This window comes from Zonotrichia albicollis, chromosome 19 (assembly GCF_047830755.1).
Source record: "Zonotrichia albicollis isolate bZonAlb1 chromosome 19, bZonAlb1.hap1, whole genome shotgun sequence".
NCBI lineage: Eukaryota > Metazoa > Chordata > Aves > Passeriformes > Passerellidae > Zonotrichia > Zonotrichia albicollis.
The window spans coordinates 4,067,474-4,080,697 of record NC_133837.1 but is presented as its reverse complement, the minus strand read 5'-3'; the positions used below and the strand labels follow the sequence as shown (position 1 = coordinate 4,080,697).

General features: G+C 54.9%; 2 protein-coding genes across 6 annotated transcripts in view; one reads left to right on the top strand and one right to left on the bottom strand.

The window, feature by feature from the left end:
* CASKIN2 (CASK interacting protein 2) overlaps window positions 1–5,358 on the top strand; it is a 33,429-nt gene extending 28,071 nt beyond the window's left edge. For 2 of the 3 annotated variants that reach the window (XM_074555105.1, XM_074555104.1), the window contains 3 exons: window positions 125–2,269; window positions 2,384–2,702; window positions 2,936–5,358. In XM_074555105.1, the coding sequence (XP_074411206.1) occupies window positions 125–2,269; window positions 2,384–2,702; window positions 2,936–3,032 (2,561 nt within the window). In that variant the 3' untranslated portion in view covers window positions 3,033–5,358. Of the gene's footprint in view, window positions 1–124; window positions 2,703–2,935 lie in introns of all 3 variants that reach the window. The other variant, XM_074555103.1, reaches the window with a different exon arrangement.
* The window catches only part of TMEM94 (transmembrane protein 94), a 54,793-nt gene continuing 46,406 nt past the window's right edge, over window positions 4,838–13,224 (bottom strand). For all 3 annotated transcript variants that reach the window (XM_074555102.1, XM_005494088.4, XM_005494086.4), the window contains 7 exons: window positions 13,086–13,171; window positions 12,565–12,646; window positions 11,437–11,591; window positions 11,086–11,180; window positions 9,918–10,011; window positions 9,523–9,693; window positions 4,838–8,687 (listed from right to left, as the gene is read on the bottom strand). In XM_074555102.1, the coding sequence (XP_074411203.1) occupies window positions 8,615–8,687; window positions 9,523–9,693; window positions 9,918–10,011; window positions 11,086–11,180; window positions 11,437–11,591; window positions 12,565–12,646; window positions 13,086–13,171 (756 nt within the window). In that variant the 3' untranslated portion in view covers window positions 4,838–8,614. The remainder of the gene's footprint in view (window positions 8,688–9,522; window positions 9,694–9,917; window positions 10,012–11,085; window positions 11,181–11,436; window positions 11,592–12,564; window positions 12,647–13,085; window positions 13,172–13,224) is intronic.

Here is a 13,224-nt window from a genome sequence, read left to right as displayed (position 1 = left end):
CTCCCATAGGCAGGGTTTAGATAACCCCAAGGCCTTTGCCCCATGTGTGACATAACTACTCTTCTTGGCCTGGAAACAGGCCTTGGGGGTTGGAGCTGACCCGATGTCCCTTTCCTTCCTGCAGGCCACCAGAAGAAGATCATGTTGGCTGTCAAGAAGCTCAGAGACCTCCGCAAAAGCCTCAATCAAGCAGAAGCAACTTTGGCAAGGCGCAAAGTCCCCGGTTCCCTGGACATTGTCACCATTGAGTCGCTGGAAAACGGGGAGTGCCAGTCCCCACACACGCTCAAAATGACAACCTTCCAGGACAGTGAGCTCAGCTATGAGCTCCAGACGGCCATGTCCAACAGCTGCCACGACACACTCGGCATCAAGAGCAGCCAGGGAATGTCACGGAGCCAGGAGAGCATCGGGGTGCGGTCGCGGGGCTCGGGGCACTCGCAGGACAACGTGCTGTCCCGGCGCCTCTCCAGCCCCTCGCAGGAGAGCCTGGGCAGCGGCGAGAGCAGCAGCAGCAGCGGGCAGTCCTGTGCACCCCCCCGCAGCAAGGAGAGCCCGGCCAGCCTGCCGGGCCGGCCCAGCCCCGAGCCCTACGGGAAGCTCGTGTCCCCCGAGGGGCTGAACGGCTTTGCCAATGGTGGCGGCGGGGGCAGCCCTCTCAAGGAGAGGAACCTGCCCGAAGGAACGGATCAGTACACCCGGCCTGCGGCTCAGAAAGGAGCTGGGACTCCAGCGGTCACTCCCTGTACTCCTCCCCAGACTCCCAGCAAGGGAACAGCCCCGTACGTCTTCATGTACCCACACGTCTCCCTGAAATCCCCGACGGCCCCGTCCGTCCTGGGAGCGGAGCAGCCCAAGGCCCTAGCACATCTCCCCTCCATCTCCTCTGCACAGAAGAGCAGCCTGCAGACGTCAGCCCAAAAAGGCTTCTCCTACCTGCACAGCCAGTGCGGCCCCACAGAGCCACCCAGCACAGCCCCCATAGCTGGGGAGCATCACAACGGAGGCGAAGGCCTGAAGCACAAGAAGCGCTCGCACAGCCTGAACCGCTACGCGCTGTCGGACGGGGAGCACGAGGAGGAGGAGGGGGCCCCCAGCAGCACCCTGGGCTCCTACGCCACGCTGACGCGGCGGCCGGGCCGCAGCCAGATGCCGCGGGCCTGTCTGCAGGCGGACGCCAAGGTGACCCGGAGCCAGTCCTTCGCCATCCGGGCCAAGCGCAAGGGGCCTCCCCCGCCGCCGCCCAAGCGCCTCAGCTCCGTGTCCAGCGCCCTCGCTGCCGAGGCAGACGGGGAGCAGCCCCCCAGCCCCGAGCGCCAGCCCACGGCCCCTCAGGACGTGGCTGACGGAGGTGCCACCCCCAGCGATGCTGGCCGTGGCAGGACAGTGAAGAGCCTGGCGGCTGCGCTGGAGGGAACACCAGGTGTGAGTCCTTCCAAGCCCCTCCTGGCCCCAAAACCACTGCACCTGACTCGGGACTGTCTGCCCCAGGCAGATGTGGGTGAGGGGTCCCACGATGGCAGTGACGCCAGCGGTGCCACACTTTCCAATGGCAGCAGGGACCCCTTTGAGAGTGGCAAGCCACGGAGACGGACAGTGAGTGAGCCCAGCGCTCCTATGACAGAGGTGGCTGCACAGGGTGAGCAGGAGGATGCCTGCTCAGACACTGAGGAGGAGGCCAAGCCGGGGGTCTCCTCTTCATCGTCCCAGAACAGTTCCAGTGAGTGCATCCCCTTTGCAGAAGAAGGCAATTTAACCATCAAACAGCGGCCAAAGCCCAGCGGGCACTCCAAGGCTGACGCGGCCGCGCCGGACATGGAGCCTGGTTCCCAGCCAGCAGAGCCGCAGGGCTCCGGTGGGAAGGAGCCAGCAGCCCCCGCTGGCAGCAAGGAGCCGCCCGTGCTGGAGTTCAACCTCACCGAGTCGGACACGGTGAAGCGCCGGCCGCGCTTCAGGGAGCGGGAGCCGCTGCAGGCGGTGCTGAAGGCGTTCAGCATGGCGGGGCAGGCCGAGGCGGGGGGCACCCCCACACCCCAGTATGCCCAGGCCCAAGCCGTGAGCATCGCGGGCCCCCCCACCTCAGCACCAGCACCACAGCCCACGCTGGCTGGGGATGCCTTTGATGATGACAGTGTGGAGTTCAGGATTGCTGAGATAGAGAAAAGTATCTTGTCGCTGGAGAAAGGGATGAAGAAGGCCCCAAGCCCCACCAAAGCCCCCAGCCCCACAGAGCTGGTTGGCACAGCTGTGGTGAGGACACCCACTCCAGGTATGGGGGCTTGTGGAGCTGTCTCCAACGTGGTGGTGGGGCTTCCTCCCATGTCGGTGTGGGAGGTGAGGAGGACCTGTGCCACCACCTACCATGAGTCCCCTTCCTTTGCAGATGTCCCTGCCAAGCACACCTCCGTGGCATCCACCAAGCTCGTCTTCTCTGGACCCAAGACCATCTACCAGCAGGTCCTGCAGCCCTCCCGCCACACTGTTGCCCCCTGGGCGGCCACCGAGGCGGTGCCAGATGTGATCGGGGCCCTGCCCGCTCCTGGCTCACTGACAATGGAAACAGGCAGCAAGGTATCAGCCAAGCCTTTGGCAGCTGCCCCGGGGGCCACCCTGGCCCAGCAGCGGCTGGAGCAGACCAACTCCAGCCTGGCTGCCACGCTGCAGGCGGCCGAGAAGAAGATCACAGTGGAGGAGGCAGAGAGGTGAGGGAAATGCTGGGGCTGGGCCTCTCGAGGTGGGGTTGGGAAGGTCCCAGGGAGGGCAGGAGAAAGGCTGTGCATGGCTATGTCATACCTGCACCACACAGGTCACACATGCTCAAGCCCAGCTCTCTGCTGAGCTCCTGCTGCTGGGTCGGATCCAGCCTGGCCAAACCTTCCCCGTGAGCACCTGCAGCCTTTGAGCAGTGCTTTGACTCTCTCCCTCTCCTCCCCAGCCACCCTGGAACCGTGCACTCGGCCAAGAACATTTTGGAAGACATCAGCAACATGTTCGACGACCTGGCTGACCAGCTGGATGCAATGCTGGACTGAGGCTTGCTCCCTCCTTCCCCTCCCCGCCCCGGCTGCTCCAGCAGTGCCCCTGGTGATGGGGGAGGAGTGGATCCAGCACCGAGCGGTGCCTGCAGCTCTCTCCAGCCGCCTCCCTCCCCACACTTTGCACTGAGGCTGGGAACCAAGCTGCCCTCCTTGCCCGCCCTTGGCTCTGTGTCACATGTGACAGCGTGGCCTTGGGCCGGTTTCTGAGGGGGTCAGGCATTTCCCACCGGACTGGCAGCAGGAGGAGAGCCCAGAGGGGCTGCACATGCAGTGCTGGAGGCCACGGAGAAGCCCTTGCTCCCTTGCACAGAGCTGAGGAGCCTCCACAAGGGACCTTTCTCTTTCCCTACTGCATTGTCAGAGTCCTGCATCTTATTATTTATGCCCTGCCAACAAAGTGTCACAGGAGAGACCTCCCCGGGCCGCCGCCAGGGAGCTGGCGATTCACTGTGCAGCCGCAGCCCCGGCCAGGCCTGACAGCAGCTAAAAGAAGACAGGGCTTGTTGCAATTTGGCAGCTTGCAGAGCGAGAAGGAACCTTTCTGCTTTATTTGCCGCTTTTCCAAACGCGTCAGCATCGGCAGCGTGGAATCCGAGTGGATGGAAATCCCTCCAGTGGGACCCTCAGACCCCTCGAGATGGGGCTGGCACAGCCTGCAGAGCAGCGGATGCTCTGCCACGGCCATGCTGGATGTGTGAGCCTTCCTGCCCCTTCCCAGCGTGATGAGGATGGCAATGGCAGTGCCAAAAACCTGGGAATTTGGGCCAGTCCGTCTGGATCATGCTGCTCAATGGAGTTTGCCCTCTGCCAACACAGTGCCTACGCAAACCCCCACCCTGGTCCTTCCAGAGTGCAGCAGCAGCAGCATGATTAACGCTTTTAAATTCTTTCCTCCCCTCCCTTATCCCTTTTTTTTTTGGGAGAAAACAGTCCCTTTTCCCGGTGCCCCTCCCCGCAGGGAGCTGCTGGCACAAACCCCGCCGTGAGCATTGTTGTGCAGTAGCAGCGCTTGGGACGCGATCCTTCCTTCCCCGCGGCTCTGCGGCCCGGCGGGGGAGCTGACCCCGCATGCACCGGGAATTGGGCTCGGGAGCCCGCGGAGCTCTCTGCAGCCGGGCGGGAGCAGCGGCTGCATCGCTCCCAGACACATTTCTCTCGCAGGATCTGCTCACTAGTGCATGGCTAAATATGTCCAAGAGCCCCGAACTTGGCTCGCGCTCGGCATGCCAAGCAAATGAAAGCATCAGAGCACCAGAAGGGAACCGAAGATTGTGCTGAAGTGCCATTTGCTACAAAAATTCCAAACAAAGGGAAAGAAAATTCCACGCGTTTCCCTTTTCTTTTTTAAAAAAAAATCACCAATGCAAATCCAAACCAGAGAGGGAGAAGGAGGCTGAGAAGGCAGCTGCTTCCCAATCCTGTTGGGAGATTGCAGCCCTTGTGCTGTTGGATGGAAGGGGGGCAAAGCCCACCTGAGCATTCCTGAGCGTCTCTGCTCCTGAGGGCAGCTGTGCCATGGGCTGCACAGGCAAGAGGTGCCAGCCTGGTTTCTGGGCTGAAAAGCAAAGACAATAAGCCCTGAAAAAACGTAAAATCCCATTGTTGTTTGGGACTTGAGGTCAGTGTGAGGCAGGTAAGACACTTCTTCTTCCCTGGCTCTGATTTCTGTCCCACACTGAGTGCATCCACTGCCTGTGTCTGAGTGCCACATCATGGACATGATGATTTCAAATAGCTACGACCAGTGGCACTTTATAAAGAGGTTCACAGAAACCTTTTAAAACTGATTTTTACTCTCATGAGTCAACTTGGGACAAGCCCAGTTGGTTTTTTTTTTTCCAATGTTGATAAACTGTAAATGTTTTTTTTTAAAGGCCAATGTATATATTTTAAATGTGATTTATGCTATATATTTACTAACCAGAACTGCAAGTCTTGGGTCAGGGATAAGAGGACACTGGGGTGGAGCTGCCGCTGTCTGAGCCACCTGAGGGCAGCACTACGCTGCTCTCATTGTCAATAAGGGAACTAAACATTTGATTTTGCAGAAGAATGCCTATTTTTTGAGCTCTAGATCTCTATTTTGAAGCTACTGTATGGTGTGTAAGTTATGTACACTGCACTGGGACTAACTGACCCCAGCTGCACCTGCTCCGTGCAGCGAGACAGTGAGGGGAAAAAATAGCCCATGTAATCACCAGACTGACAACAGATTTTAAACCATCTGCTCTGTTTGTGTTAATCATGTGTTTTGTTTTCCACTAACATCCATTAAGACTAAATTCTATTAAACAGTGGGGCATATTTTACCCTTTTTATAGTTTTGCCTAGTTGTTTGCTTTGTGTGAAATGGGACAAACTTGTCTCCTACTGCTTGAAGTCCATTGAAGATCAGCTTTATCCTGTCCCCTGAGTGCTCCAGGTTCCTCAGATATTCTCCCCTAGTGAGTCCCAGTCATGCCCAGTGGGGTGAATGTTCAGTGTGAGTCTCACTATCACGACAGTAACATGGTGACAGTGCTGGTGTCCCAGTGCCCAGCTCTGCCCATGTGCCACCCCCACCATCCCATGTGCCAGGCAGAGCATTCCTCCCTCCTCCTGCCTGCTCAGAGTGTGGCCACTGTCACCCCAGTGCCTTTTCCAGCTGCCCCCAACCTTCCACCCACCCAGAGGGATTCACACTGTGCCTCCAGCCTCGACTGAAGCAGTGCCTGGGATCCAGGAAACCAAACTTTGTAGGAAGAGGCTTTCAGAGATGGACAGATTTGCCCAAAGCTGAGCAGAAACTGGGAAAAAGGCCAGAACTGGATCCCAGCAGCATCAAGCTCTGGCTGCCTCCCTAAAACAGGAAAATCACACCCTGTGACCCCAGCAGCCACAGACATTTTTACCTCCTTCCTTTGCTGGGTGCAAACTCGTTCCCAACTCTTGGGTGTGTTATCCAAGACAATCATTTATTGCCATTCATATACTGGATGCTTGTGGGTCTGGGTTTGTTTTTTTTTTTTTCCTTTTTTATACAATTTACAAGTTTTAATACAAATGAAATATTTTTACATACATCCCAAAAATTTAATATAAAATATACAGCATTTAAAAACATCTTGATGTAGGAAATTTCCTTCTGAAGCCATGCACTCTGAGCCTTAGACACTTCAATGGCTGAGGGAAGGGTGGCACTGGCAAGACCATCCTAAAGGCTCCATTCATACACTTTAGCTCCCTCCAATCTAGCTGGGGAAGGAGGATGCAGGAAAATAAACATTTGTGATCACCCAGAGGAGAAAATCTTGAAGGTGCCTTCTCTAGAGGAAGGTGTGGCCAGCAGGAAGCCCTGGAATCTGCTGCTTTTCAACACCCACAGCAGTTCATGGCACAGGACAGGAGCTGGGGTTGGCTGGGGGCACAGCTGGGACAGCAGTGAGCAGCTCTGTGCTGCTCTGACTCCAGCTCAGCTTGGCCACGGAGATCACAGCCCACTTGTGATCCCACCCTGGCATAGGGAAGGAAAGCTCATTTCTCAGGGGCCAGGTGTCACAGATTTGGAGCTGGCATTCAGTGAATTGAGGCTGAGAAAGGTGCAGCTTGTTCTCCCCGAGCCCTGCAGGTGCCAGGGCAGTGAGGGCACAGTCCAGCCAGGCTGGCAAAGGTGGGCAGCCGCTGCTGTGGTGCAGGGCAGGAGCCTGAGAGCCCTGTGCTTCCCCAGGGCGCTGCTGCCTCCCTGTCCTGTGCCATCCTGCCAGCATGGCATCTCCACATCCACCCCCAGCTGCAGGAACCGGGTCCAGGGCTTGGAACAGCCCCAGCTGCCCCCTCCAGCACCCTCAGTGTGTCCCCAGAGCTCAGGCTTGGCTGTACCAGCTCTGCTCCTCTGCCAGCCCCACAGCAGGGTGAGGGTATTGCTTAGAGACACTCAGCCATGTCTGTGCTCTCTGGTTATGCTGAAAAGTGAGGAAGACAAGGTGGAGCAGCAGGGCAGAGCCTGGGGGTTCCAGCCAGCTCCCTGCCTGCCCAGGAGGGATCAGCTGCCACTTGTTCATCTCAGGTACCAAAGAGGAAGTAACAGCCAAATACCGTAGTGTTAAATGCTGGGGCCAAAACCAGGGCCAGGGTTTACCAGCTTTAGTCAGTGTTTAGAATTAGAGTCAGGGTCTCCATGACCTACAAATATTCTGGTAGCCAAGCCTGTGTGCTCCTGTGTGGCCCTTGGCTGTCAGCCCACAGCAGAACCAGTGCTCCCAGTACAGATGGGGTCTGGTCAGAGCTCAGGAGCTTGTGTGCTGCACTGGGACAGATCAGGGTTTGCCAGAGCCCTCAGGGGAGGGTTCCTCCAGGCAAACGAAGAGACCTCCAGAAAAACACTGAGCAGATGTTGCCCAGGGAGGCTGTGGCTGCCTCATCCCTGGAACTGTTAAAGGTCAGGTTGGACAGGGCTTGGAGCACCCTGGCAGAGAGGAAGGTGTCCCTGCCCACGGCAGGGTGCCCATGGCAGGGGGTGGAACAAGATAAAGCTTTAAGGCCCCTTCCAACCCAAAGCATTCTGTGGTTCTGTGTGAAGGCATCAGCACAGAGGGGAGAGACTTCCCAGCACTATCACAGACATGATTGGGCGGGGTTCCCTGTGCCTTGGGGAGCCAGAACTGGCTGCAGCACAATCCAGGCACTGGGAAAGGAGCCATTCACCAGCTCTGCATTAGTCACAACTGCAAGTTGCAGATATCCTGCCTGGAAAGACATCCCCTCCCTCTAAGGCAGGACAGTCAGGGCTCAGGCTTTATCCCCTGTCTCAAGCAGGCACATTACTGAAGCAGAACAGCAGCTCGGATCACAAACAGGAGAACAGCTACAAAACCTCTCTGGGGGCTGTTAAAGAACATAAAAGCTGGCTCAAGAGGGCTGCAGAAGCTGAGCCATGCTGGCTCCCTGCAGGCAGGCAGAGCTGCCCTCCCTCGGCACCGGATCACAGGCGGCTCTGCCCAAAGCCCTGGCTCATCCCGCTCCCGACACAGCCGGCACACGGCTGGGACAGCGACACACTAGAGGGCAGGGCTGGCCCGTTCCCACCGTCCCCTCGGGAGTGAGAGCTCCCAGCATGGGCTCCTTTGCCCCGGACACAGCGCGGGGAGGGCATGCACAGGCACGCACACACGGAGAACGGGCTGAAGTGGGAAACCAAAACGGGATTCAATAGAGATCTCCTGCTTCAGCAGCCCTACTGGTCCCAGATTCTCCTGCCAGGCCCAGGAAACCCATCTGCTCACAAGAGGAGAGGAGCCGCTTCATTTTAGCATCGCCATGATACTAACAAATACCTCCAGTAATAAATAAATAAAGGAAGAGCAGCCTGAACAGGCACCAGAGCTTGCAGGTTCCTGTGAGGGTACCTGGTAGGCTGGGAGGGGGCTGCATACCTGTGGGGGGATCCCTGCCTGGGCCCTGGGAAGGTGCAGGTGTAGTTTTGCCAGGAGGCTGTCTGGTTTGCATGTGTGATGGAAAATTCCCTGAGCCTTTGGTGCAGCCACTCTCCCAGGGGCTGTTTGGCCCTCCAGGCTCCAGGGAACTTGAGCTGGGTGCTTTTAAAATGGCGAATTCATCCCCAACTTGGTTTCAAACTGCAACTTCTGCCTCTTTTGGTAACGGACACGGACCCTGGAGAAGAAGAAAGAAGACAGTCAGTATGCAGAGGGGTGAAAGGTAAGACTGTTCCACTGCCATTCCTGAGCTGCTAGCCCTAAGAAGCAGGGAAGCCCCTGGCCTGGGCCCTGTGGTAGCCTGGGAGGGGAATGAAATCCAGAGAGCAACCCATGGTGTCAGTCCCACCCCATGCAGCTGAATCCCATCTCCAGGGACACCAGACCCAGCACAGAAAGGTCCAGAAACCCTTTGCAGGAACTGAGATGGTGTCTCCATCCCCATCAGGGTTCCCTGTAATCCCTGCCTTTCCTCCCCAGCCCATTTCCTGAATCACTGTTGATCAGTGGTGACTCCAGCCCTGGCTGCTGCCTGTGCTGGGAAGAGCAGCCAGTCACTGCCTGCTACTCATTCTTGGCTTCAGCCACTTCCTGTGCAAAGCAGCCCCACAGTCCAGGCTCTGTGTGAAGGCACATTTCCTCTGCTGTGATTCAATGCCTCTCTGTCCTCATGGGACAAGATGGAGCGAGCAGCCCTCCCCAGTTCCACACTGGTGTTGGATAGACCTTGGCTGTCTCCCTGCCTTTGGTCTGAGATAAGGAAATTTTGTTCTCCCTTCCTGCTCCCAATCACTGCCACTGCCCTTCTGTGACCCTCCTTCCTCCCCTGTGCTTCCTCCCTGGGAGGTGGAGCGTGGGCCTGCACACAACAGCCAGGTGATTTACACAATGCAGTCAGCTTTTCCTTTTTGGTCCCCACCCTGCTCCCTGGGCATCATTATTTTTTGCAGCTCAAGGCCAGGCTAGAGGGAGGCTTCAGCACTTTCTCCCCATCCTCCCTACAACCCCCATACCTGATTTCATGCAGCTTGACAATCTCATTGATGATAACCACAAGGACCAAGGAAAGAAAACCCAGGAGCCACGCGACCGGAGAGATGGAGACGTGGCTAAAGGTCAAAGAAGAGTTGAGGTTTTCCCAGAGTTTCAGGTCCAGCACAGTTTGTGCCACTTGCCCCAGCACTCTAAAATTAAGAACACACACAGCAAATCTCAGCAGACCTGACAAGATTCCCAGGATCTGCAGATCAGGGTTCAGGCCCTGATGAAATGCTCACACCAGAGACCCTTCACCAGTTCAGCAGTGGAGATCAAATGCCATGTACTTGATTCTCCTCAGCACCAAGAAACTGGTGCTGGAGTGGGTCTGGGATCCTGGAGCCCCTTCCCAGGGGCTGTGGGTACTCACACAACAGCCACAGTGAGCGTCCACCAGCGGTTGGACAGGGGGCTCTTCTTCCACAGGGGCTTGGTGCGATGCACGTGGGTGATGGATATGAACACTGCAGACAAAAGGGGATTATCCAGCATCACACACAGGTACTGCACTTCACAAGGTACATCAACACCTGCTGCTTCTAAGGGATATGGGGCTCATGTCCCCAGAACCAGCTGACCATTTGGGGCTCTCTCAGAGCAGGCTCCTCACAGCAATTCCAAGCCCCTGGAATGCACTGGGGCAGTGCAGTGGTTGCCCTGCACACCACTGCTCACTGGGAGGTTGGTTCACAGCCTGGGAGCTGAAACAGAGCAGGCAAAGGCCCAGCTCTGGGGAGTGGGACAGGGCTGGGTGTGCCCTTGTTCCAGGGCTGCAACACAGGAAAGCTCCAGCCCAGAGAGAGATTTAGCCAGAGACCCAGGGCTGTCTGTACAGGACCCAGCAATGGCTCAGCTTTTACTTGGTCTCTTCCAAACAGCTGCCAGGCAAAGCACCCCTGCCTTGCCTTGGTGGTCTGAGGGACACAAAAGCACAGCAACCCACTCTCTCCAAACATGGAGATCCAATCAGGAAGCATTTCTGTTGGCCTGGACACCTGCACATGTCAACACACAGTGCTCTGCCTGGGGCATAAGGGACAGGGAACTGAGACCCTTCAGGACCCACCCTGCCAGGCAACGGGTGCAGGTGATGAGGGTCAGCCAGGAGCTGGCCCCACACCCCTCCAGAGGGTTTAAAAAGGCTTCCAGCTCTCAAACAGTCAAAGCTGCATCAGTCCCCTTTGTGGGAAGGCAGTGGGGTATTTCACAGAACAGCAGCAGGGATATAAACATTTTTGAAGGAGGGAATATTTTTGGAGAGCTTCACGTGCTGGTAGTAACTTTCCAGAAGGTAAAAGGGATGAGACTGGACAGAACCAGCACTTCACCAGACTGGTAGGAAGCAGAATCAGTTCTGAGGGTGTTGTCTTCAATCTGCCAGGGTAATGTTTAGTGAGACAGGGGAATCTGTGCCTGTGCTGTGAGGCCACTGCAGTGTCTGCTTCTATCAGGGAGTTTGTGCTCTGGCATAGGGGGCAAAGAAAGAGACAGAGGATGCAAGCTTTCCCCCAGAGCAGAGAGTGGGGTTCTGGACTTACCTGTGTGCAAAACAATCAGGCCAGCTGTGAGCTTCTGGGCTACCAGGAGAGCATTGGAGAATGTCCCAAACCAGTCAGGAGCACCATAAGCATTGCTAGTGAATGAGAGGACACAGGAGAGTCACCAGTGGGCACTTAACTGACCTGTTCCCACCAGGGCCACATCCTCCTCCAACAGCGGAGGAATCTGTGGGTGAGCTCAGGCTGTCCTGGTGGTGACAAGGAGGTGACAGGGGCAATGGTGTAGCTGTCAAGGCTACAGCCCTGGTGGGTGATGGAAGAGGCTGAAGCTTGTTAGAGGACTGGAAAGGGCAGCAGCAGTGGGGATGTGTGCCAGGCCCAGCTCCTCACCTGTGCAGCATGATGGAGGAGCAGGCTGTGAGGTTGAGGCTGGTCGTGTTCACCCCTCTGCAGGACTCGTGCAGGGTGAACCCGAAGCAGATGAGGCAGGAGCAGATGGTCAGGCTGAACTTCAGCAGGAAGCAGAGCAGGAAGTAGTGCTGAGTCTGAAACAGGGAAAGGAAGGAGGATGACATGGGCATGTCACTGGTACAACCTCCTCCCCAGGACCATCAGGGGCTGCAAAAGACAAGCTGTAGTACAGATGAGATGCTGCCCTGAGGATCTGCCTCAGGCATGCTGGAACAGGACATTCCTTCCCTGGCTCCTGCCAGGGATCAATTCACTGAGCAAGCTAGGAAGCAGTGTCACAAACATGTTTTATGAAAAATCCTTTCCTTAGGGCTTTTTCTCCTGAGAAGCTGAGAGGCCTCAGGAACAAAATGTAAACAATGATTATCTGCTGCTGTGGAATGCAACAGGTGCATCTGAGATTGGTCCATGTCCATTGTTTCTAATTAATGGCCAATCACAGTCAGCTGTCTTGGACTCTGACAGACACAAGCTTTTGTTATTTATTCCATGCTCTCCTTTCCTTGCAAGCCTTCTGACGAAATCCTTTCTTCTATTTTTTTAGTATAGTTTTAATATAATATATACCTATATATTATATTAAAACTATATTATGTTATATTATATATATTATTTATATATATTATATAGTTATATATTATATAGTTATATATAATATATATTGTATAGCTTTATTATATTAAAACATTATATTATATTATATTAATTATATTAATTATATTATATTATATTATATTATATTATATTATATTATATTATATTATATTATATTATATTATATTATATTATATTACATTACATTACATTATATTACATTATATTACATTATATTACATTATATTATATATAGATCTATTTTTTATATATATATATAAAATAATAAACCAGCCTTCTAAAACATGGAGTCAGAGCCTGGTCTCTTCCCTCATCCTGGGACCCCTGTGAACACCACCACAGCACAGGGCCTCAGCTATGGCCTCCCACCAACACTGGGACAAAACTGAAGAGAAAAATATGTGGACAATTTCAGTCTGAGGGGATACCTACCTTCTTGGGAATGGAAGTCAAGTTTTTTCCTGTTGCCATGGTCATGATGGAGCTGTGGGGAGGCTTGCCCAGGAGTGAGATACTGGAGAAAGGTAAGTTAAGTGTCTCAGTAATGTGTTCAGGCACCAGAGTTACTGTGCTTTTATCTAAGATTTGAACCCAAATAACCTACTCAGACTGCTTGAAGCATTGGCACTTATCTTTACATATGCTGTAAAAGGTGTTATTCATGGCAGGTACAGACAGAGAGAGAAGTGAGAAAAAACCATCTGTGGTACCTTGGCCTCTACCCAACACCCCAGACCTTCCATCACACCAGGCAGGGGTGAACACAGCAGCACACAAATGCTCCTGTCACTGTTTCCAAGCACTTTATCAAAGCAGCTGCTTGGAATAATCCCTGCACCCTCCTCAGCATGCTGTGGGTGAAGGCAGCTTTCTCTCAGCACGGACACAGTGAGGCTGAGGGAGGGCTCTGTGCACCCTGGGGGAGTGGGAGGAGATTCACCTGACAGACTCACCTGAGCAGGGGGTAGCAGAAACAGGAGAGCCACACGATGTCTGTGGTACTGAGGATGGGGGGCAGCTGCACCAGGCAGGAGAGGAACTGGACAGAAACAACCCAGAGTGAAGAGCATGAGCAGTGCCAGGACAGACTTG